At 40.5% G+C, this 27,107-nt stretch overlaps 1 protein-coding gene across 1 annotated transcript; it reads right to left on the reverse strand.

Moving 5' to 3' along the window:
- Positions 1 to 229: 229 nt before the first annotated feature.
- On the reverse strand, positions 230 to 26,720 carry LOC149415746 (uncharacterized). The gene is made up of 12 exons (XM_089641480.1): positions 26,371 to 26,720; positions 23,493 to 23,690; positions 19,888 to 20,086; positions 17,813 to 17,971; positions 15,379 to 16,438; positions 14,168 to 14,452; positions 11,617 to 11,796; positions 8,544 to 8,629; positions 5,408 to 7,638; positions 3,022 to 3,169; positions 2,542 to 2,657; positions 230 to 2,458 (listed from the first exon to the last, which is right to left on the reverse strand). Exons 2-12 carry the CDS (start codon positions 23,566 to 23,568, stop codon positions 2,241 to 2,243), a joined length of 4,758 nt encoding a protein of 1,585 aa, XP_089497606.1. The 5' UTR covers positions 23,569 to 23,690; positions 26,371 to 26,720; the 3' UTR covers positions 230 to 2,240.
- Between the last annotated feature and the right edge of the window lie 387 nt (positions 26,721 to 27,107).

A 27,107-nucleotide genomic window follows, 5' to 3' on the forward strand; every position in this document is an offset into this window, starting at 1 on the left:
ACTGTTCAAATTCAAACAACCTCAAAAAGTAGGCATAAATGAAACAAAATACTGTTTCTCATAAGGACATCATCTTTCCAAGGACATTACTGTGGGATGTGTATATTTACATATGCACCGAGACAAACAACCATGGTGTTTGTTGGTAAGTCAACTCTGATTGCGCAACCCAAAATAAATTTAAGAACTCACTAAGGAAAATATTGTATGTAACAATGTTTTTTTTTTATTTATTTAAAACACAAAAAAAATTTCTTAAATTTAGATTAGTACAAAAAAACTGCTCAGAATGCTTTTTCATGTCGCGCAAGAGTCCCAACTGCGCGGAGCCAGTGAGACTATTGCATCCACAATTGGGTTAAGTTGCGAGATGGGAAGTGGTACCGATTTGATCCCCAATCCCCTGTTTTAACTTTTGATCAAATTGTGATCGGCTATAAAGCACAACGGTTGTTACACTATTATGCAGCTGATCACAATTTGATCAAAAGCTGAAACGGGCCGAGATTTTGCATTTAACGTAAACTGTTGATTTTGTAATGACTAAAGTTTCTGAGCAAGTTTTTGTGCCGGCAATAGAAAGAACTTATTTTTAATACTTGGTTATATTTATATTATGATAGGAGAAGCTTCAATAATTTTTCCACACAGTGTATAATAATTGTACATTAATTAATTTAAAAATGGTTTAAATATTAATTTCATCGTTCAGGGCTATATATATAGTACACAGATTTTATATAATTTATGCAATAACTTCACTTTCCAATATATTTTATAAATATTAATGTTTCGACACTGTCAGTTTATATTGTAGTGTCAAATTGAATGACCGTAATCAGTTATACGAGTGATGAATTTGATCAAAATTCCAATAACAATTGGCCATTTAAACCACAATGCCAAAATGTGATGAAATCGGAACACGTGATGAATTTTGGCAAGTTTAACTCCAATGTTAACATTTGTTGTCAATAGGTCATTATGATACAATGCCAACATGTGTTGTGAAATGGCCAGTCCCTATACATAAAGTGCAGTCAATCATTGGCTATTTTTACAACAATGCCAACACTTGTTGTGAATCTGTTATTTTGACCCCAATGCCAACACTTGTTGTGAATCTGTTATTTTGACCCCAATGCCAACACTTGTTGTGAATTGGTCATTTTGACAGCAATTCATCACTCTTTGTGAATTGGTCATTTTGACTCCAATGTCAAGACTTGTTGTGAATTGATCATTTTGACTCCAATGCCAACATTTGTTGCAAATTAGTCATTTTTAACATGTGTCGAACAAATCCTGTTCTCCATTTATTTAACAATATTACATATCGATACAATTTACGACTCATTGAATTTGGAAAGCGTTTTCAAGTCTATAGTACGTACAATTCAGCTAATCCTTGGATATAGCCCGTGCCAGTTTTTGTCGGTACAGTTTCACAGCTGGTTCATTTTGTCTATCATTTGCGACTCAGCGAGTCCATCAATTCTTGGGTTATCTCTCCCCATCTCTCTCCATTCAGTCTCACATCATGCCAAAGTCCTTTATCCATAGACTTTAGTCGATTTAGTTAGGTTAGGTGCTTCAATCCAGTCCACGAAAACAATCGAGCAGACGAATGCGTTTACACAAATAGCTTCGTCCAGATTCTGAGAGGCGTGCAACGCACAAGCAAGACAAGTGTGAACGAGTACATAATTATATCAAGCAACAGTTGAATGGTAATAATGTCTGAAAATATTACTACAATCACAAATGATTTCATACACTTTGCTTTCTTGAGGGCTTCATTATTTATTTGCTAGTTTGGGAATGGCTTAAGTGGACAGTCTGAACGTAGTTTATGATCAAATTGGCTACCCAGCCCGAGTTTCTGAAATAGTGTGTAGATTATGCGCATCAATCTATAACGCCTTATGCCATACCGATTGACTCGTTAGGTACCACACGTTATGTCTGTATCAACCACCATCAATCCTGTGCATCTTCAGTTCGTTGTATCCAGCAGATTACTGCATGTGGTTATTAGCAGCGTGTTATGTCGACTGACCCTCGAGGCCATTTCAGGACAGCGCACAATCTAGGTTCACTGTGTCAACTATACTATTCAGAATATCGTGCAGGTTTGGCTTCCTACGAGCTTATCGCGCACAGTTTAGGTTCTTATATTCATAGATCTGGTGGTTCATAACTTGATTGGTGCTTATCTCAGTCTCATCGCATTCGTCAGGTTACTGCGTGTGGTGCTGGCACGATAGAGCGCATTCCGGGCGAGTGTGCCGGAAGGAGCGCGCGCCTTCCGGTGACACGGCCGTGTGTGAGAGATCGAGGCGCGTGAGCAGCGGCGCGGCCGCCGCCAAGTGCGAGAGCGCGCGGTCCGTCACGCGCGTGTACCCCCGGCAGACCAGCACGCGCAATGAAGAGGTGCGGCACATCGTGGGGGCGCCACCTGCACACGAATATCACAAATGAAAAGTTAATATGTTACAACAATAAGGGAGCGTTCGATACGAATATGGAGAACAAACTCACCAATGTGTATGACGTTTTCGGAGACGCCGAAGCGCAGAAGAGAGGCGTCCGTCACCAAGCGCGACGTGTCTTCGTGTCCACGTCTCACGAAGGGCCAGTGGCCGATGCGGCGGTTTCTAAACAACGAGACACACGTAAGTTGATTGGAATACGAAGGGTTAACTGACTAATTAAACACTCCTCGCTCCATCCACATTAATACACACTTTTCTGTTATTCCGACTCTTGACAGGGCCTGACTTGAGTATTAGATATATTTGACCGTGCCGTATCTTCCTCAGACGTAGCCGACTTCTTCTATTATTCACTCGTACGTCACATAATAATTCTCCTTTCTAAATCTTACTTATTACACTTACATCAGCCTTGCATTCTTTGCAAATCTCCACATTTCTCACACAAATAAACATGGTATTATGGAGATGTCGTTTGTAAAGCATCAGTCTTCTTCAGCGGTCCGTTATAAACTATATAGCATACCTGTTCAAATCCCGCTGGACTCCACGCATGATGGCCAGGATATTGTCTGCCCTCCAGTGGAAGTTGGGTTCGGCGCGCTCTTCACCGTCTGCTTCTCCCCTCTCCGGCGCCGCTCCCGCAGCTGCAGCAGGGGGCTGAACCGGGGCATCTGGCAAACCAACACATGAGGAGGTCAACAGGCAGTATCGATACAGTACAAGCGCAGGGGCTCCCCTCTCGGAAGCTGGGCGTATTGTGCAGGGCCCGCGGGTACTGCAGATAGTACACAACTCTCTACAAATCGCACACAGCCAAAATACTTTGATAGATTCAGAACAAACGGATTTCAATTTTTAGAGCACGGGCGTCAGGTGGGAATACTGTCAATGTTCTACCGATATGTCGATGGAAGATGCTTCAATGATTCTACCGTCATTGATCCTTTCTGCACCGGTGCAGCCGAGAACGACGCCAAACGCACGCCCAAAATATGTATGTAAACGGTTGACATTTGTCATATTAGCACAGGCCATGGAATTACCGAATTCATCAAACTCAACCAATATATTGACGAAGCGGTCGAGTTTAACGGAGGGCGATGGGATTTGGACTAAATTCTATGACTAAATATTGGAGTTGAACGGGGGACAAAACTCATCACTGGGATGGGGGATTTTTACTAACATAAGGGTAATTTTGGCCTTTGCAGTTCATCGTTTGATTACATTCAGTCAATGAGAACACTCTACGTGATGGACATGTTGTCATTTCTCTATAGCATCGATGACACGGGGCTAGTTTACGAGCTGCTAGTCGACGAGTCTACAAGCTAGCGAGTAAGCGAGTTAGCGAGTGTCGATGACACACAAAACTTTCCACTCGCTCAGTAGCGAACTAGCTAGCGAGTTGGAATCACGTGTTATTTTGCGGGACGTGTTGTTTGCATTCTATCGTTTATTTTTTTAAGCTGAAAAATGAAGTGGAACACGCGTGATATTACAGAGTTTCTCAACATCTACGAACAATACCCTATTTTATGGAATATAAAAGACAAAGAGTATTGTAACACAAAAGTAAAGGATGAAATTTTCAAAAACCTCTTAATCCGTTAACCTAATTAACCCGTTTTTTTATTTTACTCGCTCCTTTTTTACAATCGGATAGTCAACTAGCAGATTGTAAAAAAGCCGATGACACGGGGCCAGTTTACAAGCTGCTAGCGAACTCGCTGGCTTGTAGCTTGTAAACTAGCCCCGTGTCATCGATACTTAAGACTCGGAAAGGCTGACGCGGCAGCCAGCTGCCTGCTGACGTCGCCACTAAGCACTGAGCTGTAAGATAATTTATCAATCAAACACACTAATTTGTTAATCTGCTTAAATGAACTCTAATTTGCTTTAAATTAAAGTGTAATTTTTATAGTTGGAATTGATTGTGTTGAAGAGTTCAGATAAATAAAGCGATAAATTAGATTACAGTAGAACCCCGTCAATTCAAACCCCGATAATTCGAAAAAACGCGTAATTCGAAATATTCGCCAAAAAAATATCCACACAAATTTTTTTTCATATAAAATGGTTTTTTAATTCGAAATTCGTTAATTCGTAATTCGAAATTTATTTTTGTCCGCACACGAAAATTTGTTTGTGTAATTCGAAAAACGAATTTAGCGAAAATAAATCATAAAATATTGTAAATCTGAATCTAAAAGACAGCCATGACGGTAAAACGCCGAAAAGTAAAGTGTATTTTTACGTGGTTATATATCGCCCTAATTAGTATTATTATTATGTAAATCGGAATCGATTTACACTAGAATGTGGTATTTTTTAAAATTTATTTCTTGAGAAAGTGCTTAGGATAATTATTTATGTCATTTTTGCTTCCATTTTTATAAATTGGTAAAACTGTAGCATTTGTTAGACAAAAGGAAATATCCCCTTTGATATAGAGAGGTTTATAAGGTATGCCAGGGGGAGGATCAACTCCTCTTAGAGATGTTTTATAGTTTTGATTGAGATAGGATCATTTCCTGAATTTAAAGGGTCGGCTGTGACCGAAATCAGCCGTGAAATTTCGATTTACGCGTAAATATATAGTATTTTTACGAATATCTCAATGTGAAGAGTAGGCCGCGACGTTAATCGACCGCGAAAATGTGATTTACGCGGAAATGTGAGGTATTTTTATGAATTTGCTTAGAATAACTGAACTTGAAGGGCCGATCGCGGCGGTAATCGGCTGCAAACATTCGATTTAAACGGGAATAATTTGTATTAATACGAATTTACTCCAAAGATACCACCCGAATTTGAAGGGGCGGCCGAGGGACTCGAGGTTAATTCGAAATTAGATTTTTGATGTCCGCTGTAATTATTTAAATTTTCAATGAATCAGATTAACTTACCTTGAGGGGGTTCAGGGATGCGTATGGGAAACCCTAGCATTCTGGCTTGTGCGTAGGCAAGCTGGATACCCATTGCCGGGTCTTCCATCCCGGGAGGTCCCGCTATCAATACGGGGCGTGGGGCTGCGGGTTCTTGTCCTGCTCCGGCTTGTTGCGCTGCTCCAGGTTGTCCCGGTGGTCTTCCGGGAAACACCTGTAGCCCGTTGGGCAACAAGATGGGATTGCCCAGGTCTGGGTTGTTCTGTACCATGCCTTCCTGCAGTCCGACAAATTGGAGCGGTGGCATCGGACGAGCGAAGCCGTCTTCTCGGTGCTGCGGGAGCCAATCGCGGAACTCTGCAAACGGGTATTGGACTTCGGGCTGCGGTGGTCGGCCCACAAACACCTGCGGCATCCCGGGGGGGATGGCGGGGAACGCGAGCGGGTTTCCCGGCTGCGGTTGTGGGCCATCGGCTGGCTGCTGCGGCCGGGCGTTGGGCGGGCCCGCGATTATAATGGGCGGGCCCAGGGCACCGTGTGCGATCCCTTCCGCCTGGGGATCTTGTTGCGGTCTCGGATCTTCCTGGATTCCGATTTGGAATTCTGGGAATACGAACGGGCCTTCGGGGAATTGATGCAGCCTCGCTTCTATTTGCGGTTGAGCTCCTTCGGCTTGCGGTTCCGGAGCTGCCTGTCCTGGTACTGCTGGTCCCGCTTGTGCCTCACCCGGTTGTGCTTGCCCTGGTGCCGCCTGCCTCGGCCGGGCTTGTCGCTGCAGTATCGAGCGTAGCTGTCTAGCTCGTAGTCCAAGAAACATTCTGGGCTGTCTTAACTGAGGCTGTGCCTGATCGGGTGCGCCAGGTTGTGCCTGTGCCTGATCGGGTGCGCCAGGTTGTGCCTGTGCCTGATCGGGTGCGCCAGGTTGTGCCTGTGCTTGTCCTGGCTGTGCCTGTCCTGGCTGTGCCTGCGCTTGTCCTGGCTGTGCCTGTGCCTGTCCTGGCTGTGCCTGCGCTTGTCCTGGCTGTGCCTGTGCTTGACCTGGCTGTGCCTGTGCTTGTCCTGGCTGTGCCTGCTCTTGTCCTGCTTGAGCCGCCTGTTGTTCTGGTTGTGCCTGCTGTTCTCCGGGCGGCTGTTCTGCCGGATGTGGATAGAGCGCATTAAACAAGTTGTACCCTCCGCGTGGCTCAATCACTACGTTATGTTGCTCGCCCAATCTCCTCAACTCTTGCAGATGATGCCTCAGATGGTGTCTCAACATCTGTTCCATCTGAACCGGTTCCATCAGCTGTACATTGTTTGGTTCTTCGTGGACTTGTACGTTCAGTCTTCCACGTCGGAGAAGCACGGGCCGAGGTGCTGGTGGCTGCTCCGGAACCACCGGTGCTTCACCAGCCGGCGCCAGGTTGCCGTTGCCAATTTGGAGTTCAATATTGATATTGTGCCCGGGCGGCAAATTGCCATGATTGCGACGAACGTGCATCACTATATTAGCGCCGTTCGCTTGCTCGTCCACGGGAATATGTTCAAATTCAGGCAACATGACGAAGTCCGGCCCAGGCCTCAAAAACTCTCCGGGATTGTGCATGTTAGGATCGTCGGCATTCTCCCCATTATTCACATTCAATCGTTCTTCGATCAGGACTTCATCCCTAGCCGCTTGGTTATTCTCGTGTTCGGCAAACACGACCTCTTCTCGTCCGACTAAATGCGGTAACATTAAAAATCCAGGACCTCTGCGGAAGAATTCGCCGGGATTCGGCGGGTTTTCTTCATTTTCGTCGCCTTGCGGGAATGGTATTTCAATTGCTTGTCTCGGTCCGCCGAACCTCACACGAACATTGAGAGGTCTGTCGGCTTCGTCCTGCCGAATTTCGACTTCGGGGTAAGGATCAGCTTCGTTCAAATCGTACGGCAAAACGTGATTTAATTCATGATGGATTTCAACTTGTGGAAAAGCCATTCGTTCAATGTTCCCGTCGCCAGGTTCGTTGGGTTGGTTCCTCATGCGGATCTGGATGTCGGGCGGCAAGTCAGGATGTTCCGGGTCGGGGTTTGGTTCAGCGTCGGGGTCGCCGGGTCCTGGCGGGTGAAGCACCCCGTGCTGGGGCGCGCCGGGTTCGTACACCACGCGCATGGCGTTGTTGCGCGCGCGTCTAACATCCACGTATATGACGTGAACGCGGTTGGGCAGGCCGAAAGGGTCGACTTCTTCTTGGTTCGGATTCTCGAGGGGCGGAAAGCCTGGAGGAGGTCTGTAACAATACGTACGATTAGCTTCATACTCGCAAAACTCATGCTATCTCATTTTGTATTATGGTGAGACAGTTTTTGAAGAAGAGAACATCACACTTTGTATTTGCAGTTTACTATTGAAGCTCCTCCTAACAACATTTAGCACTTCAAGTTAGGTGTGCATTTTAATATTTAACCTCTCAGACAAAGACTTTTATTTACTATGTGTTCCTTTGAGAACTGTCAAAACGTGATAATTTTTGTGTTATTTACGAGTTTTGCTAAAAGCTTCATAACTCACGTCTTGGGAAACGTAGCCTCATTCTAAAAAATGTTTTGGAAAGATTATGAAATCCACTATCGCATTGTGTTGTTATACGTAAATATTTGCGTTTCTAAATATACATTTTATGAAAACGTCAAAAATATGTAAGAATCGCTTACCATTATTTCAAAGCCTTGAAAAATGTACTTTTTTCTGAGTATCATAAAGAAATAACACTTTATATATTGAAGAAATAACTAAACTATTAGTCACCTCAAAATATTAACCGTCCAAACTAAAATATTTTTAATAAATTATTTAGAAACGCAATAAATTATGAACGAACAAGATGACAGATTCAATCGGCTTAGATAATGCACTTCTACGTTCCATAGATATTCTTGAATACAGACGCGTAGTGTTATTCATTATCGATACTCTGTTTTTTAAATCATGGCAATCCGTATACTAGTGATGGAAATAAATCGATTTTTGTAAAATCTCGCGCGTTTACGTGAAAAGACGTTCTAATGTCTTGACCGCTATTATCATTTTTCGTCTTTTGACGTTCTAATGTTCTGAGTGGTTAAGGGTACAAAATACAATAAAATTGGCAACAGCAAATCGGCTACAGAGGAGGTTGAATGGTAAAAGATAAACCTTGGCGGTGGGCGAGGAGGCAGTTCCGGTTCCGGCAGCACTTCTTCTTCTTCCTCAAGTTCCTCTTCCATCTCCGGCAGCGGCTCCTGTAACACAACCCTCACTGTATTAATTACAGAAGACAAACATACCCGGGTTACGAATAACCTGACACCATTTGAGTTCCTCCTATTGTCGTCATAAAAGGAGAAGAAAAGAAAATAATGGAAGACACGGCTAAGCTAACAATCAATTTTATTGTGGTCACAAAGTAATTTAAGAAATGTGGTAATAAAAAGGATATCAATAAATTTACTATGCATTATGTCACATTTAAGTACATAACTAACTAACTAACCATCACGCCGTTTCTCTGCAGGGGTAGGCAGAGAGGACGGACCGCCAAACAACTCGGTCACACAAATTATTCTCACTCTGGACATGACCTGACTCGAGTATCTGATTCACTTGACTGTGCCATGTCTTCCTCGGGCGTCCCCGACTTCTGCTACCATTCGCATCATATATTCTCCTTCATCGAAGCGTCCCTTTTTTACTAAACCACATTCAGACAAAGAAACTTAATTTATTTTGCAACTTATCACTATACTTCAATTCACCATTATAATTTGTACGGAGATGTATTGTAATTTTATATTGTCGCTAAAATAAAATAATATTTATTAATTTAAACTCCCTGATGGGCTTTCACGTTATACATATTTTACATAATTTAAAACATCAACACAAAAAAAACAAATTTTTTAAAGTTCACAACATATCTACAAGAAAACAACAAATATCGCAATCGCTCTTTAGATATGCTACATAAAAATGTCATTCAGGTATCTCTTGAAAACAGGCAAACTTATATTAAATATGTCGATATTTGAGGTGAATTTGTTTCCAAGATTTTTTTTATTTTTTATATTAACTCCACACAGGAGGCCCTGAAGAAAATAATTTCCCTCAGGGCCTCTGTCATCTTTGGGGATGCTGTGTGGAGGGTCTTTTTGTGGAGAGGAAGGAGTGAACATGGGTCTTGAAGAGTCCCATGTTGTAGGAGGGAGGAAACACAGAGGCCGGCAGCTCGTTCCGCAGCCAAGCTGTTGAACTTAAGAACGAATCGTAGAAGCGACCCGTTCTCATGTGACAAATGTCAACCGTGTACAAATGTTGGGCGCGCGTTTGGCGTGTATCCCGACTACGCACCGGTGCCGAAGGGATCAATGACGCTAGTTCCTCAGAGCATCTTCCATTGTAATACCGATAGAACAAGGACAGCATACCTACCTGACGCCTGTGCTCTAAAGATTGCAGTCCGTTTGTTAAGATTGGGGAATCTATCAGTCAAGGGTTTTTTCAGGTATTTAGGGGCTCCGGACCAGAGATGGCTGCCAAATTCGACAGTAGGGCGCACTTGCGATTTGTACAGGGTCAGCAGTTGTGTACTATTAAAGTATCTGCGGGCCCTGTACAGTACGCCCAGCTTCTGAGAGGCCAACTTTACTCTGGCTGTTAAGTTAAGTGTGTGAAAGCGAGAAATAGGTGCATGGATGTGGTAGTTGGTACTAAAGTTATTGTTGCAGAATAATATATTTAGCCTAGTTGCTAGAGTAGGTACTCTGAACTCTATGAATTGCAGAAGTTCACAACGGTCTAGTTTGGAGTTAATAATCTTAAATAAAAAAGTTAGGTCATTTATTTTTCTTCTTTTTTCTAGGGAATGTATTTAGTAAGAATGTATAGTTTATGTGTTATTATTATTATTATTATGTAATGAGCAGGCAGCATTCTGCTGATGCGCTCATATCTGATTTCACAACAAGTTTGCCAGTAATTGAGTTGTTTTAAGTTTGAACTAAGTCCTTTCTTCTCTCCAAATGTGAATCCAATAGAGCTTTGAATTGATTTATATTTGTTGCATCGATGACATGTTGTGGGAGTTTGTTCCAAGCATCCACTACTCTATTTGCAAGGAAGTGTTTTCTACGATTAGATTTGTTGGATGCTAGGGCAACTGTAATGTCCAGATAAAGTCTCGATCAAGTCACCCCTTTCTCTTCTTTCTTGTAAGGTTGGTAATCTTAGTTCCTTGAGTCTATCTTCGTATCGTAGATCTTTCAGAGCTCTTGGTATTTTGTCTCTGTACTCTCTCTAACAGATTTATATCCTTTGCGAAGTAAGGACTCCATATTTGGAAAGCATATTCTAGGAGAGGTCGCACATATGTTTTATATATTTTTAACATCATGTCCGGCGTTAGGTCAAGGAAGGATTTCCTGATTAGATATGTTAGTGAATTTGCTCTTTTCACAATTCCAGCGATGTGTGGTTCCCATTTCAAGTCCTGTGATATGGTAACTCCTAAGTCTTGTTGTAATGTCACTGCTTTTAGAGGTGTTCCATTAAGTTTGTAGGCAAGTGTAGGGTTAGTTTTTCCAACATGTAGGACAGTGCATTTTTCGACATTGAGTTTTAGAAGCCAATCATTTGTCCATTGATATATTTCGTTTAAATCGTTTTGCAGTTGGTTGTGATGTGTGTGTGGGTTGGCAAAGAATTTTGTATCATCTGCAAAGCAGCTGGAGTCTGATTTTATTATAGTACGCAGGTCCGTGATGTACAAAATAAACAGAACTGGACCGAGAACTGATCCTTGAGGGACACCACTGGTCACATTTCGCTCAGATGACAGTTGGTTGCCAATTCGAACTTGTAATTTTCTCTCAGTGAGGAAGGATTTGATCCATTTGAGAAGTCGTCCTCTTATGCCTAGGAATTTAAGTTTAGCCAACAGTCTATTGGTTGGAACAGTATATATGTTGAATAGGTATGTGTAATTTGAAGTTAATAAATCGTAAAAATTTGTGCTGCACACGTTCAATATTTAGTTATATGAATCTGGTAGTATGGGGAGCACACTATTGAATTGTATTATAACAAGCTGTGTACTAGCGACAGATACACGATTTTTATAACCTCCAACGAGTCGAAGTTTAATGAGAATCCAATGAAGCTTTGAATAGGATTTCACCAGCTGTGGTATGAGGCATTCGAATGGCAATGAAACAAGGTAGATCAGGACACGTACCTCGGCCTCCCAGGCGTGCGGCAGCCCCAGGTCGGCGGGGTCCTCCAGTTGGGGCTCCCCGTCGGGAGGCGGCGCGGGGCCCGCCCCCACGGCCTGCAGGTACAGCTCCCGCAGCGACCCGATCAGACTGAAGGCCGACACCTCCGAGTCGCCCATGGGCGTGCCTGATATGTCCAGCACCTGCAACACACAATTATACAGAGATATAATGAAATGCTTGGCGAGCAAATGACACGTTGGCTGGTTGGTTGGCCTACCATCAATTAAATCATTAAAAATAAAAGCAGGTATTACACAAACTGCAAGAAAGCTTTTCGTATAAACTCTGATTCATTGATATCTGTGATGAATGGTAAAAAGTTGGGTATTCTAGCGATAGATGGCACCAGCCATAAAGCTTACTCCAGAGTCTGACAGATGTCGCTAGTGTGTAGCAATTGCCTGTGGAGTATTCTTGTCAGACTTCAATATTTAATAGAATATTTTAATTCCCTATGAAAAAAATGGATTGATCATTGAATTCACTCTGCAGGAGAAGCAACAAAAAAATTTCATTAACAAAATCACTTACGAAAGGGTTATATTAGTACCAAGCTTAGTATAAGCCTCTAAAATAATTCTATGTCTAACTGCGTAGTTAGGTACCTTTAGATGTGTTTATATACGTCATACTCGTATTTGGTTTCGATCGGAGTCGAAACTGTACACATAAATACATATAATACACACATACATATTATTAATACAATATGTATTTGTTAATATACTAACCAACCCCAGTAAATAATATAATATCGCACAATATTAGATCATAACCTTTAGTGTACAGTTGACGGCTTCTAAATCCGGACTAGTTGTCAAATTTGGAGATGGGAGTCGCAGCTCGCACCTGAATACATTATTTATCTTCCGTCACACACCCGGAAAGTTCAATATCAAATGTCAGCCGTGACGTGGGGCTGACTCGGCACGGACGAGTAAACTTAAATTAATATTGGATGGAAATTTTAAATTCAAAATTCAATAAATCAGTCACGTTCATTGTAAAACTCTTGTCTCACATTCCGCAAAAGTGCAATTAGTTTTTTGTATGATTGTAGTACCTAACGATCATGTATAGGTAGGTACTTGGAAAAATAATGTAAGTTGAAAGAAATATCAAATCATTTCTTACTGGGATAGTGAAACAACTCAATTGAAATTTGTTAAAAAATAAGGTGTTTCATTTAAAATCCAAGAATTAAAATTGACAGCATTGTATTATTAGTATCGTTAGTTTTTTGTATGATTGTAGTACGTAATGATTACGTGTAGGTAGGTACTTTAGATTACAATATAAGTTGAAATAAATATAAATCATTTTTTACTGGAATAGTGAAACAACTCAATTCATATTTGTTTAAAAATAAGGTGTTTCATTTAAAATCCAAGAATTAAAATTGACAGCATAATATTATTAGTACGGTTATTTTTTATATGATTGTAGTACGTAATGATTAGGTGTAGGTAAATACTTTAAATTTTAATGCAAGTTGAAATAAATATCAAATCATTTCTTAATGGAATAAGTAAACAACTCAATAATGTGTTAAAAAATAAGCATGTATCGACAAAAACTAAAGTATTAATCAAGGTATTTTTATTTATGTACGCAGTTTTATTTTATAGGCTCTCATAAAACAGTCAACATATTCGAAGTAGAATTTTTTAAATTTTTTGCACATTTATGGTTTTCCTCAGTTATCTTTAATAATGTATGTTTGCATTCGCACTATGAGATTATGATATGTCAACCAGCTCTCAAGAGAGTAGAATTTTTAATGATGATGAATCAGCACATTGTAATTCAAGCACTGCCACATTATTGTGACAAAAAATATTTCAATCATTTTAGTCTTAAATAGACCTCTTTTGACAAACGATATAATCTGGCTGAATCCATCTGATCAATGCAAAGGTGACTGTAATTCGTTATCACTCACTTGCAGAGCAAAATCTATCCAAAACTGACCAGAGATGTCTCTTTCATCCATTACTTTCAATTTATAATTTTAAAATTTAATTAAAACCAATTTCAAGTCAATTGCTTATCCAACACCTATAAACTATAAGTGATCCACGGAATCTTCAAGAAAACAGCAGGACTCAAAAGAAACCAACATCATCTACAGGTAAAGGCTACCTTTCCTCTCTCCTCTCCTAGATATTATTAGTATGTGGTGTTCGCAGATGTCACTTGTAGCAAGTAAGGTAAGGTATACAGACATTCAAGGATATAGACTATTGCTACCAAGATCGGGAGCCCAGAATTATAACTACCGCTTGCTAATTAATAATCTATTATCAAGTCCACAGAGAGTTTTAAACACTGGGAGTCACAGCACAAACAAACCACCAGTCTGAAGAAATGTATAGTGAAGTGTACATCCCTTCCGACCAGTAGATAGTTCAATCCAAGCATACCCAAATCAAAGTAAGTAGGATAGAGCTAAGACTCCAAACCATTGAACAACTATGACGTATTATAAGAACCCGGGAGTCTTTTAAATACCTCAAGACTCTTGAAGCCGTAGCGCGCCGACAGACTGGCATACGCCACGCACTCCCCGAGGCCCCAGCACGAGCGCAGGGACAGGCGTCGCAGGCGCGGCATCTTGCTCAGCACGAGCAGCGAGTGCGACGCGAGCCAGCCGCAGCGCGACAGATCCAACTCTTGCAGCAGCGGGCAGTAGTCCTGGATGCGGAACAGGTAGGAGCGGCTGAAGGGCACGTTGCGACACACGCAGCCGCGCAGGGACAGGGTCTCCAAGGTGGGCGGGAACACGCTGGGTTGTATCTGGAACACACCAACAAACATGTGACATTATACTGGAATTTTTTGCAATGGGATTTCTTATGCTTTGAAAACTGTGCCGAGGAAAAAAATCAGAATCGCTTATAACACTGTATGTTAACAGATTTTACTTATCATTTAGTGAATGTAGCCTCTCTGACTGTCTACAAAACATTTTATCTGTGCATGTTAAAATTTGTTTCATTAAATGGCGTTCAAAAATGAAATCAATTCAATTTAATAACTTAATGAGTAAAACCTCAAATTTTAATATTTAATCATTGAAGACAATGTTTGTGACTTTCAAACAAAAATTTGAAATAGAAAAAAGGCAAAAATATTCGGTCGCATATAGGAATTGAACCCAGGACCTCAAAAGGTTGCTCAAAAGAGTATCTTCAATTGTAATACCGGTGGAACAAAGACAGCATTCCTACCTGATGCCTGTCTTTGTCGATTGTATTTTTTTTAAATGGGATATTGACAAATTAACATTCTTTCCATACATATGGAGTACGAAAACTCATACGACAATAGGAAACTGCAAAATATCAAACAAAACTATATCTGTTGATCTCAATAACAGTAAAAATGCAGAAACCAAACATTAAACAGCTCTACTGTAAAACTATAAATTTGCACATCCGACATTGTTCTTCGGGACCGTCGTTTTGGAGCCGTGTCGAAAAGACACGAATCAGCTGATATTAGCCCCGTAGCGATCAATTTTTTTTCAATAGACATAAAAATTTTAAATTTCAGACTAATTTTACTGGAAAACAATCAAAAAATGCTATACTTATATATTATTGATCAATTTTCAGCTTGTACTACGCATTTCCGGACACAATGTATAATATTGACGAATCATCGATAACTTTTCAAAAGATAATATGTATTTAATAGAAAAAGAGCTATGTAATACTTACAATACTGCAGTCGATGTAACAATACTCCAATCGCAGCTCCTTCAAGTTGGGGCACTTCTTCCTGATGGTCAGCATCATCTCCTTGGTGACCGTCAGATCCCCGTCCAACTCCTGACTATTAGCTGCATCCTTGGCAGCCTTATCAGTCGGTGCCGCCCCACCGTTAAACGGCTTCGGGCTGGAGTTTCCTCCGCATTCCTTCACTTGTACTTCTTCATCTGGGCCTTCAAATTCGGCGACAAACTCGTTATTAGGTTGTGCCGGAGCTTCGGGAACAGGTTGACTCGGTCCCGCACGCGAACAGTCGGCTTGCGGAGCCGCGTTTACAGTCTGCGGTTGAATGCTATTCATGTCGATCGGAAGCGCACTGTTTCGCAGAGCATTCTGTACGATCTTGCCAATATCGTGATCCACAAGAACGTCATTTACAACTGCAGCATCGTTATTAGCATCTTCCGTAACGGGTCTTTCTTGTTGTACGCCTCTAATATGATCATCGAAGCGTTTTGCGTCACCAGCATCAAGATTATCAATTGCCGGCAGTGGTGAAGGTACCACGTTTCGAACATTAAACGCGCTGGAACAACCGGCGCTCGCATCGATCCCGGATGACGCTCCGGGAATATCACCGACAGAACCGTCCATAACCGGTTTGACACTTTCGCCGCTTTTATCTGTTGATACGTTTGCGAGTTCATCGTTTTCGGCGTTATTAGCCCCAGAACACCCGGCGCCTTCGTTGATCCCCGCCGCATCGAGACTCTGAGTCATAAGCCGCCGCTTTATACTTTCGTTAACGCAGTTCTTGGCGTCTTTGCTGGGAGGTTGATAGTTTCCGAAGCGACCACCGGACAGGTTGCTGTCGCTGTGGGAGCGGCGCGGTCGTGGTGGCGGGTTGGGTGGGGTGACGGGGACGGGAGCCGGCGCGGGGGGATTGCGCAGCACGATGCGGTGGTTGACGGTGATGTCGCAGAAGGTAGACCCGTCGCTGGTGACCACATAGCTCGAGTTGGAGCGTAAAGGGTCTTCGGGGGACGCATCAGCTTGGAGCTTGCGCGGTCTGCAAAGATTTTAAAGAAATCATATTATAATCTCAAACAAAGTTTCGTTGGTGGCAGTAATCACAAAAGCACGTTATAAAAACTAAATTATAATCATAATACATAAAAAGATAAGATTGTATTGTGTAATGAAACGACATTGAAGGAATAAATGTAAAAAAAAGTCTTTCGCAAAAACAAGTTTTTTTTTAACTCACTGGGAATAATATATTCTGTGTCATCTTTGGGGATAGTTCTGAGAAGCAAAAAGGTACGAGGAATGATCTAAAGTAATAATAATAATAACATGGCATGTATATAGCGCAGTTTAGTGCCATTTCACTTCAAGTGCACTTTATTGAACAAACTTAAAAACGGTAATTTAGTATTAGTGGTCATTCTTAAAATTATTCCTACAGTGTGCCTTACCCAATACAAATCTAATATTATAACACTAAATATACTGTTTATACAAAGTGATGACAGAACTTAGAATAACAATAACAGCAGAACAGGACAAAACAAGAATATTAAAACACAATATAAAACAGGAGGCAGTTTGTGCTCAGAAATGAGAATCTTCCGAGCAGACATTTTAAAAGGTACAATAAGGAGACAACCGAAACCAAACAATTACCGGAAGTTTTAGAATGTGGCTTATTATAAATTTTTGTGCAATATATATATAGGTGGATGAGTTTGTGTATTTAGGAAGTATGTTCTAGAGAGATGGGAAGGCTGACAGAGATATTGAAACAAGGGGAAATGCAGGGAACTCCATTCATGGAGGACTGAACGCAGTTGGCGCTAACTAAACATTGTCCAAAGAAGCCAAGCTAGCAGTCCACAATGGGGTGCTGGTACCTACCCTGATGTATGGAACTGGCAGAGAAAGGATTAAAGTAGACTTAATGCTTTAGAAATGAGATCCCTGAGGCGTATGTGTGGTAAAACCATGTTTGATCGTGTGAGGAATGTGGAGATCCGCAAAGAGTGCAAGGCTGATGTAAGCGTAATGAGTGAGATTTAGAAAGGAGAATTATTATGTGACAAAGGGATGCTTAGATGGTTTGGGCATATAGAGTGAATGAGCGAAGATAGGAGTGTAAGGAGGATTTATGATGCAAATGCGAATGGTAGCAGAAGTCGGGGACGCCCGAGGAAGACATGGCACGATCAAGTGAATTAGATACTCGAGTCGGGCCATGTCAAAGAGTCAGAATAATGGAAGAATATGTATTAGTGTTAATTAAGCAAGTGCGTGCCAAAATAAAGTGCCTACCCCTCCACAGAAATGGCGTGATGGTTTTTTGGATTAGGTTCGGTTAAGTTAGGTTGGGTAAAATGAGATGGTTCCGCAAACAAACCGCTAGAGAGTAATAATTATTGCGTACCTGCCAACAAGTCCGCGGACGCACAGCTGAAGCGTAGTGCGCGGCGGCATGGCGCGCATGTATGCGGCCAGTGCGCGCGCTCCCAGCCGGCGCGGGCGCAGGTCCACGCGGCGCCACAGCGCTCGCTCCTGGCATAACCAAGCCAGACGATGACAGCAACTGGAGAAGAGATGAATACGTCAGATATATTTGCAGATATTTACAAAATCACAAGTAAAAATAAATAAAATTAATTTAGAGTTACTGATTCCGACAATATTAAATTGACAAACTTCAATCAGTGTTTAGTGCAGCAGCACGGCTCATAACCGGGGTTTCTAAATATTCGCACATTTCAGAATACCTTTGTAACCTTCACTGGCTCAAGTGCCCTGAAAGAATCCAGTACAAACTGTGCTGGATGGTGTTTAAATCCATCAATGAAATGGCCCCACCCTACATCTCTGAACTATGCGTCCCGGAAAACACTGGTCTGAGGCAGTCAACTCTTAGATCAGCAACATCAGCAGCTGTAGGCAGACTGATGGAACCTAAACGCAAGCCAAATACTAAGTTTGGTGAAGGCTTGGAATAAACTCCCTCCGGAACTAAGATCCATAACAAGTCCAACAGAATTCAGGTCTAAACTAAAAACTTACCTTTTTAAGCTGTCATACCCTTAAATTAAATATACCATTCCTGAGAGAAAGTCCAGTTATATCCAATTATTTCCTAAATCCTGTATCTAAATTTCGCTAATAAACAATTAGTTAATGTTAATTGAGTGTTAATCTCAAGTGACCTACCAGGTAAGTATTGTACTGTATATTATCTCCATATATAGTTAGTAATAACATAGATCACTGTAGAAATGTATTATATATTTGTACAGCGCCCTTGAGGTGATTTTGCACAAAAACGGCGCTATATAAATCATCCAAATACTATTATATTTACTAAAACGACACAAATATTACATTTTTCATGCAACCAATTTGTAAAAACTATGAAAATAAACTTTAGCTATGCAATTTCGTTTAAAAAATACAATTATTTTGATTAGTTGAAATGGTTTTAATCCCAATTGTGCCAGAACCGTTTGGAGCCAGTGAGACTATGGCATCCCTAATTGGGGTGTGTTGTGAGGGTATGTATTGGGGACGGGAAGGAGATGAGGAAAAGGAAGGTGGGAAAGTACCTGGATATTCAGATTGACCTTTTGAACGCGTTAATTTGCTCTGTTTTATCTATACCCGTACGCGGCACATATTTTCAAATACCTACGCACGCAATTAAATGTCAAATTATAGGATTCTGGCATGATTTATTGGACTATATAGACAGAGCAGATTATTCTCCACAATATGATAACAAATCCTCGTGTGTCAACACTCTTAGATGTTTATAAAAACAAAAACATAACATTTCATACAAAGACGTACCGTATCTTTTGAATGTGGTCACATGTGGCCATTCACTCGGCGTGTGTGTACTTAGGTGATAGACACAAGTGGGACACCATGATCACTTATCATTTTTAGTTATGAAAACTGAACACTTAAATTTTATGTCACTTAATATAATAACAAAATTGGACTAACGCCATCCGTTGACAAAATTGTACACCATAGCACTCGAAGGCGCAAAGAGGCTCACTTGATTATCGATGTTTTTTAATGAAATACAATTTTATTTTCGAGAAATTCTTGTAGATGTTAGCATCGTGATAGTTCTACGAATGTTCAAGCGAGCGGGAAATAAATTTATGTCGAAAGACCGCTGGAATATCGGCATTCAAAGTTTCCGTTTCAACAGTTGATACAGCCGCGTGCGAGTATGGACTTTTTGCCGTAACAACAGTTGATACGGCCGCGTGCAAAGAGTTAAATTCACCAAACACGGCTAAGATGCTCATAACCTCAATCTTATGAGGAAGTTCTGGGAAGGAAAAATGTATAAGAGTTGGGTAGGAATCTGTCACGGTCAGTAACCAGGAGCGACGGGCGTCCGAGACCTGGACAAACGTCAGGACAAGAACATCAAACGTAGCTTGCCACCTATGCATTCGTTTTGGTTAATTAAAGAATTATTCTTACAAGCTCAAAGCTCGCAAATGGTGCGGCGCGCAGTGCCTCAGAATGCACAGCAGTACATCATCAGACAGATGCAGCAGGTTCAGCGCCGACACTTCTTCTACGGGGGCGGGCTGCGGAGTCTCCACTAGGGCTTCCAGAGCTTCGGGGGCTTGCGGGGCGCCGGGGAGGCCCTCCACACCTTTGGGACGCTTTACGACGCCTGGAACAAGAGAGACAGACGACTTAGATGAGATGATAACTAACCAACAATCTACAATTTCTAATGCACAAACGAAATATGGGCATGCTGAGTCTGTTTCATGATTATTTCAATAGAGCTTGCTTCGAAGAATTAGCAACATTGATCCACTGTGTACCAGTGCACAAGTAAGAAATGCAACAACAGCCGCCTTGTCAAAAGGTTAGGTAAAAACACACTTTTTTTTTGTGGAATTTTGTACTTTAAAAAATGCATACCAAAATAATTTTTATTTGCTTGGCAAGGAATTAATATATCCTACCAGCTGTTAAATATAATATACATGTATAACAATAATATTGATTTGGATGATTTGTATAGCGCCGTTTTTGTGCTCAATTACCTCATGATTGAGGTGATTGAGGTGACATCAAATCGGGCGCTATATATAAACCTTCCGGAAGAAATTCTCTAAATGATAGTGAAAACCCTATAAAACTCCGTTGCATAGTTTAAAGAACTAAGCGCACAAACAGACAGACGCGGATAGTGACTTTGTTTTATACTATTTAGAAATACCAATGTATTGTCACGGAGACTCTTGACCCAGATGTAGAGGTTAGGTGCAGAATTGAAGCAGCAAGAACTGCGTTCATTAAAATGAAATCCCTCTTCTGCAATGATAATATCAGCTTAAAACTAAGGCAGAGAATGCTAAAATGTTATGTGTGGTCGGTCTTGTTGTATGGATGTGAAACATGGACCTTGAAAGTAAATACCATGAACAGGTTAGAGGCTTTTGAAATGTGGCTTCACCGGAGAATACTCAAAGTCCCATGGACCGACATGATCACCAACACAGAAATTCTCAGGCGGGCTAGAGCAGAGAGAGAACTGCTTAGATTGATAAAAATCAGGAAAATTTCATATCTGGGTCATGTACTTCGAGGGGAGAAGTATCACTTGCTCCAGTTAATATTGAAAGGCAAGATAGAGGGTCGCAGAGGGCCTGGTAGGAGACAAATGTCTTGGCTGCGAAATATACGAGAGTGGACCGGCATTAGAAGTGTGGAGGAGCTATTCCGGGCAGCGCAAGACAAGGAGACATTTTCAAGAGTGATCGCCAACGTCGGGGGGACCTGATACGGCACATAAAGAAGAAGAATGTATTGTCACGATTACGAATTTACTAAAAGTTTATCAGGAAACGGCCTGTAATCCCGTTTTTAGTTCATTATGATCTGGCATGTTGACATTCCAGAATGTTCCGGGATGTTCTGGAATTTATTTATTTATTAACGGACATCGTCCAAATTACAAAATAATAACACGAATAAAGTAAAATGGAAAATACAGGAGTAGACAAAGGTACATGAAAGCAAAGACATATGGCAGATATAATATAAGGAAATAAAGTGACAAGTCGAATCAAGTCAAGAATACGTCAGGACCACAGGACACTTATAATATTCCGTCACTTGTTTAGCGACTGGCAAAAATCATTCAGACTTATCCCAAAAAAGTTAAGGTTTTGACTTGAGTTGACCAGTCTACACATTCTGGACAATGGTGAATAATATCCATAATTTGTCGAATGATGGTTGAGGAAGAGCAGTTCATTATTTCTGAGTCTTTGCGAGGGGATATTGAAGGGAATAAGTTGCAGTAGAGTAGGTGAATCAATAATACCATTTATAATTTTGAAGAAGCAAATGAGGTCATTTCTTTCCCGACGGACTTCCAAAGGAGAGAGGTTTAGAGTTAGTTCAATTTCATCATATGAGTATTTGCCTTTTTCTAATCCTAGCCTCCTAGCAATCCCTCTTAAGAACCGATGTTGAACAGATTCAGTGCGTCGAATGTGGACAGCATAAAAAGGAGACCAAATAACACAAGCATATTCAAGATGGGGGCGAACCAAGGAGCAGTAAAGAGTATATTGTAGAATGCTCTCGAATACTCTCAAATGTCCTAGAAATTTGTAGAGGACGAAACTTCTAGCCCTTTTATCTTCAAAAGCACGCCCTTCAGGTAAAAATGGAAACTTACTTCATGGATGGGGGATAGAGGGCTCCCGCAACAAATAACTCCCTTGATTGTACCGCGACTCGTTTCTGAGTTATAGCGGCACGCACATTGTACACTTACTTTTATAATATATATCGATTATTCTATCCTGTCGACTTGCTAACATATCTATTTTATCTGTGAACAAGTGCACCGCCATTGCGAAAGCGTGATCGACCATACAACGGTATTCTTAGTCATATTACTGTATTTATTTAGATTCATTGTGAAGACATTACACTTATTTTATGAGATAGACATATACCATTTTAGACTTTTATGTAGACCTTTTTAAGATATACAATTCCGTAGTACATTATTTTGATGTACCTCATAAGGTTTAGCCAGCGTTGGCAATGTAAGCGCCCGAAAATAATCTTTTTACGACTTGATTACAAAACATTGACTTTTCTCTACTTTCTATAAATGTAATATACATGTTTTATATATATAAACATTCCGGAAGAAATTTTCTAAATGATAGTGAAAACTCTACCAAAATTCGTTGCCTAGTTTAGAAGAACTAAGCGCATACCAGATAATAAAAATCAACCAGTAAACAAGTTTTTTTTCTATTTTAAAATGTCTTTCTAAGCATAATTTTTTTGTTTGACTGGATATTGAACGTTCCACTGGAGTTGACAACACTACTGACCTCGCTAAATTCCCATCAGGTAGTACCTACATTTAAGTCCTAAATCCTGTATCTAAATTTCACCAATAAACAATTAGATAATGTTAATTAAGTGTTAATCTCAAGTGACCTACCAGGTAAGTATTGTACTGTATATTTTCTCCATAAATAGTTAAGTAATAACACTGTAGAAATGTATTATAAGTTTGTACAGCGCCCTTGAGGTGTTTTTGCACAAAAACGGCGCTATAAAAGTCATCCAAGTATTATTATTATTATTAATTAGTATATTAACTGTAGTGATGTCATCAAATTGCCACCAAAAGTTGATAGAATGCATTGTCATCAACAACGAGTCCATCTGCCGAATCTCAGCTCGATCGGATGTCGTTAAGTGGGTTAATTTAATTACACATACACACTCAGAATTACACGCATTTCTCTGAAATTGGATGACAATACAGCATACAATATTAAATAAATGTCAGTCATACCATATCGGGATTTGGCTCAGTTATTAGCGCGGTTGATTGCAGTCCCTGGGGAAGAAGGTTCACTCCTCAGTCAAACAAACAAACAAACAATTATGTATTTTTAAATAAATAAAAAACTTTGTTTTTTACTGGTAAATTTCACAAGAGCACCCCTGTATATGTACAGAAAGAGAAATGTTTCGCCACCCGGTTGGTCAGCATTATGAGGTGGGTTAAGGTAGAGATATCTTACCTTCCTCCACGGCATCTTCTTTGTCCAGTTTCCGCTTGGTGTTGTGATACATCTCGTCTCCTCCAGAGTCGTCCATCCTGACTCGCAAAACGACAAATCGTCGCCCGGACGACTCACTATAATCTCACAATCACTAAACCACTGCCGCGGTAACCACAGACGACACTAAATAATAATTCATCAAACCCACAACGATACCTATCAATAGGAATAACAATAACATTAAACAAAACGGCTCAATGACAAAATAGAATAGTGAAAAAACAAATCTAAGCTAGTCTAATTGTGATTAGGGTTTGCAAATCAAAAATAGAATATTGAAAAAACAAATCTAAGCTAATCTAATTGTGATTAGGGTTTTCAAATCCCGCACCTTTTTCAAATCTCGCAGGAATGCAGTATATAATTTAGAAATCCCGTGGAATTTTTATTAAAGGGTATTAGATTGAAATATTGGCAACATTTTTTTATTATTTCATATCTATTATATGTATTTAATTCCAGTCTTCTATATAAATAAAAGCTAATGTTCGTACGTTTATGGCGGTTCCATGATCACTCCTTAAAATGACAATTCAAAACACCTGTAAAAAGTGATATAAAATCATTAAAAGTGATGAAAGAAAAACTATGTTAAATAGTTACGTACGTAACCTATTTAACCTGGTCATCGTTTGTGTCTGAAAATTTCAAAGTTTGTTCTTATTAGCACCAGGAGTGTTTAGAGTACTTTGAATGGTAGAAGTCGACAACGCCCGAAAAAGACATTAGCAATAGCGAACCAATGTTGAGTCCACTAGTATATTATAAAAAAGACTTTGAAAGGGTGACGTAGTTAGTTGTTCGAGAAGAATTTTGGTATCAAGCATATTTGGTATGTACCAGTAACAATGAGCTCTATACTCTGTTTAAGGAGCTAAACGTCACAAAGTTCATGTCACTGGGAAGACTTCGGTGGCTAGGTCATGTGGAGAGAATGACCGAGCATCAAGAACCAAAGTCCCTGCTGAGCTCAAGACTGATAGGCAGAAGGAGCCTGGGAAGGCCAAGGTTAAGATGGAGCGACAACGTCCTCAAAGATTTGTCTGCCTTGGAGCTTCGAAACTGGAGAGAGCTGGCGCGGGACCGAGATGAGTGGAGGAAGACTCTTGAGGAGGCCAAGACCCACCAGGGGTTGTAGAGCCAAAAGTAGCAACCAGTAATATTACAGCTAAGATAATGAAAAGGTTACATAATAAGTACTTTAAGAAGTTATTTGAAATCAATCATCTTTGGTACTAGTAGTATTATAAAAATATGTTGAAAACAAAACGTAACGTGTATTTCAAGAAGACTATGATAGTAAAAACTAGCGTAACTCGTGATTCGCAACTCACAGGCAGACGTAAATCAAAACAACGTGTTTTTGGTGTAAATTTAACATGTTTTTAATCCCGCAAATCCGCCGGATGAAATATTGCAAGATTGCGGGATTGCAAACCCTAATTGCGTTGTTTTTTTTATTGCATTGAAAATAATTTTGTCATCTTTGGGGGTGGTCTTATAAAGGAGAGAGAGGAATCTCTTCAAGACCCATGTTGGAGGAGAGATGAAATACAGATGCCGGAAAATCATTCCGCAGCCGATCGTTACAACTCGATGGGATCAATGCGGTAGTTCTTCAGAGCATTTTCCATCGAGGTACCGGTAAAACAAGAATAGAATTCCCACCTGACGCACGCGCACTAAAGATTCCAATTCATTTGTTAAGATAGTAGAATCAAACGAAACGCCCGTTTCTGCACACATTATTACTCCGTGTTGCGATTCCTTCTTCTATAGCCAAAGTTTCGAACAGCGTGTCCATCAACAGGGCAGATGATGATGATGGATGCAACGCAGTCCGAAACGCTGGCTAAAGAAGTAGGAAGCGCTTAATGTCTTAATAACCCAAAAAATAATCACAATAATACGTTTGGCCGTGTAGATCTCAAATTATATCTAAACTAATCTAATCTATCATTATATTGAGTTCTATTTTGTCACTGTTCAGTTTCATTGGGTTACCAAGCACAATAATCGTTGACATTGATTTAAATCGCGACACCGAAGATGGTTCAAAGCAGAGGCTAGCCACCGCTAGTCAACAGCGTAGTGCCGATGCCAACAATAATGTATGGTAGTTAGCTATGGGACTGGCAGAGAAAGAAATGAAGATAAGTATTTGAAAGAAAAGATATGATATAGTAATCAAGACAACTCTTTCATATACTTTATTGTGTGAATAATGCACAAAAGTCTTGACTGTGCGGAACCGGTTGGACTATGGCATCCCCAATTGGGGCATGGCGTGAGGCTGAAGGTAGTGGGGAGGGGAAAGAGATGGCGAAGACGATGGTTGGGAAATACTCAGATCTAGTCATCAAACATGGCTGAAGCCATTTCAAGCAACAAAGTTTTGATTTTGACTGGCAGAATTCTCTCAGCAGGGCGATATTGAGAGTATATGCCTCTCTGGACTGTACTAGATGTAAAAAGATGGAATCAACGACGAATGAAACAAGTTCAATCCAATTGATTGAAGACGAAGCAGAAGAAGATATGGTAAATATACCACACTTCAATGGAAGTGTTTAAGGGCGGGTTGTTTCGGAGAATTTGAACAACTCATCAAATTTCAACGTTCATTTTCGGGTTCTGTGAAAGTCCTATTCAAGTTCTGTTACTATATCATTGTAGGCTAGTTGCTTGACAAAACTGAAATAAAAACAGAACTTGAAAAATCTTTCACAGAACTTGAAAATGAACGTTGAAATTTGATGAATCGTTCAAATTCTCCGAAACAACCCGTCCTTGGTCTATGTTTTACGAACTGCATGATTAATGAATGAATGTTCACCTGATGATAGGCAACCTCCGATAAGAGAGGGTACCCGATACTCGTAATAAATCACAGAATAAGAAGAGCTTTGATATTAAACTCGCAGAATAATCGAATAATTGCACAATGTTATTGTTTTCTATGGAATATCAAAGTAACAACACAGACTGGGCGAGCGATGTCGACCATTGCCGCCCGCTGCAAGAGTCGTATTTAAATTATAAATAAGTATTTACGCGACGTACGGCCGACACAAAGAGAAAGGGGATGAGTCGGACGGTTTGCTAGGCGGACAAAGGGTACGAGTTGGACGCGGTCCAAGTGGCTGCGCGGTTACATCGGCCAGAGTTGATCACTTGACAAGCTGCGGCGGCCATAACAGAATGTGACGTACAATCGGTACAATGGACAAAATTAAGTGCTGCCAGTAAGAAAAATATACTCTCAATTTTTCCCGGTAAAATTTTTTAAAGCACAAAATTATAATTTTTATTTTTTACTGAGTAAATTCTGTGCAACAGCCGCGAATTTTCATAGCTGGTGTGACTATTACACCCTCAAATGGGGTACATTATGTTGTGAAGCTGAAGGGAATGATTAAAATGTGATACTTTCTCATATTTAGTTCATTACAAGAGGGACAAAAATAAGTATAAGTACTACAAAAATGAAAGAAAAATTAAAGTGATTTTTTTGAAAATATAAAACCACACAAGAGTCCTAACTGCTTCCAACCATCTGGAGTCAGTAAGATT

This window comes from Hesperophylax consimilis, chromosome 17 (assembly GCF_061612785.1).
Source record: "Hesperophylax consimilis isolate HC1 chromosome 17, BYU_Hcon_1.0, whole genome shotgun sequence".
In the NCBI taxonomy this organism is placed as follows: Eukaryota; Metazoa; Arthropoda; class Insecta; order Trichoptera; family Limnephilidae; genus Hesperophylax; species Hesperophylax consimilis.

Bases quoted from the DNA above. Each gene is read 5' to 3' on its own strand.
- LOC149415746 (XM_089641480.1), bottom strand. From the start codon at position 23,568: ATGGACGACTCTGGAGGAGACGAGATGTATCACAACACCAAGCGGAAA. The intron at 7,639-8,543 runs GTTTATCTTTTA...GTATTGTTACAG, and splicing joins CCTCCTCGCCCACCGCCAAG to ACCTCCTCCAGGCTTTCCGC. The intron at 2,658-3,021 runs GTATGCTATATA...CTCGTTGTTTAG, and splicing joins GTCCAGCGGGATTTGAACAG to AAACCGCCGCATCGGCCACT.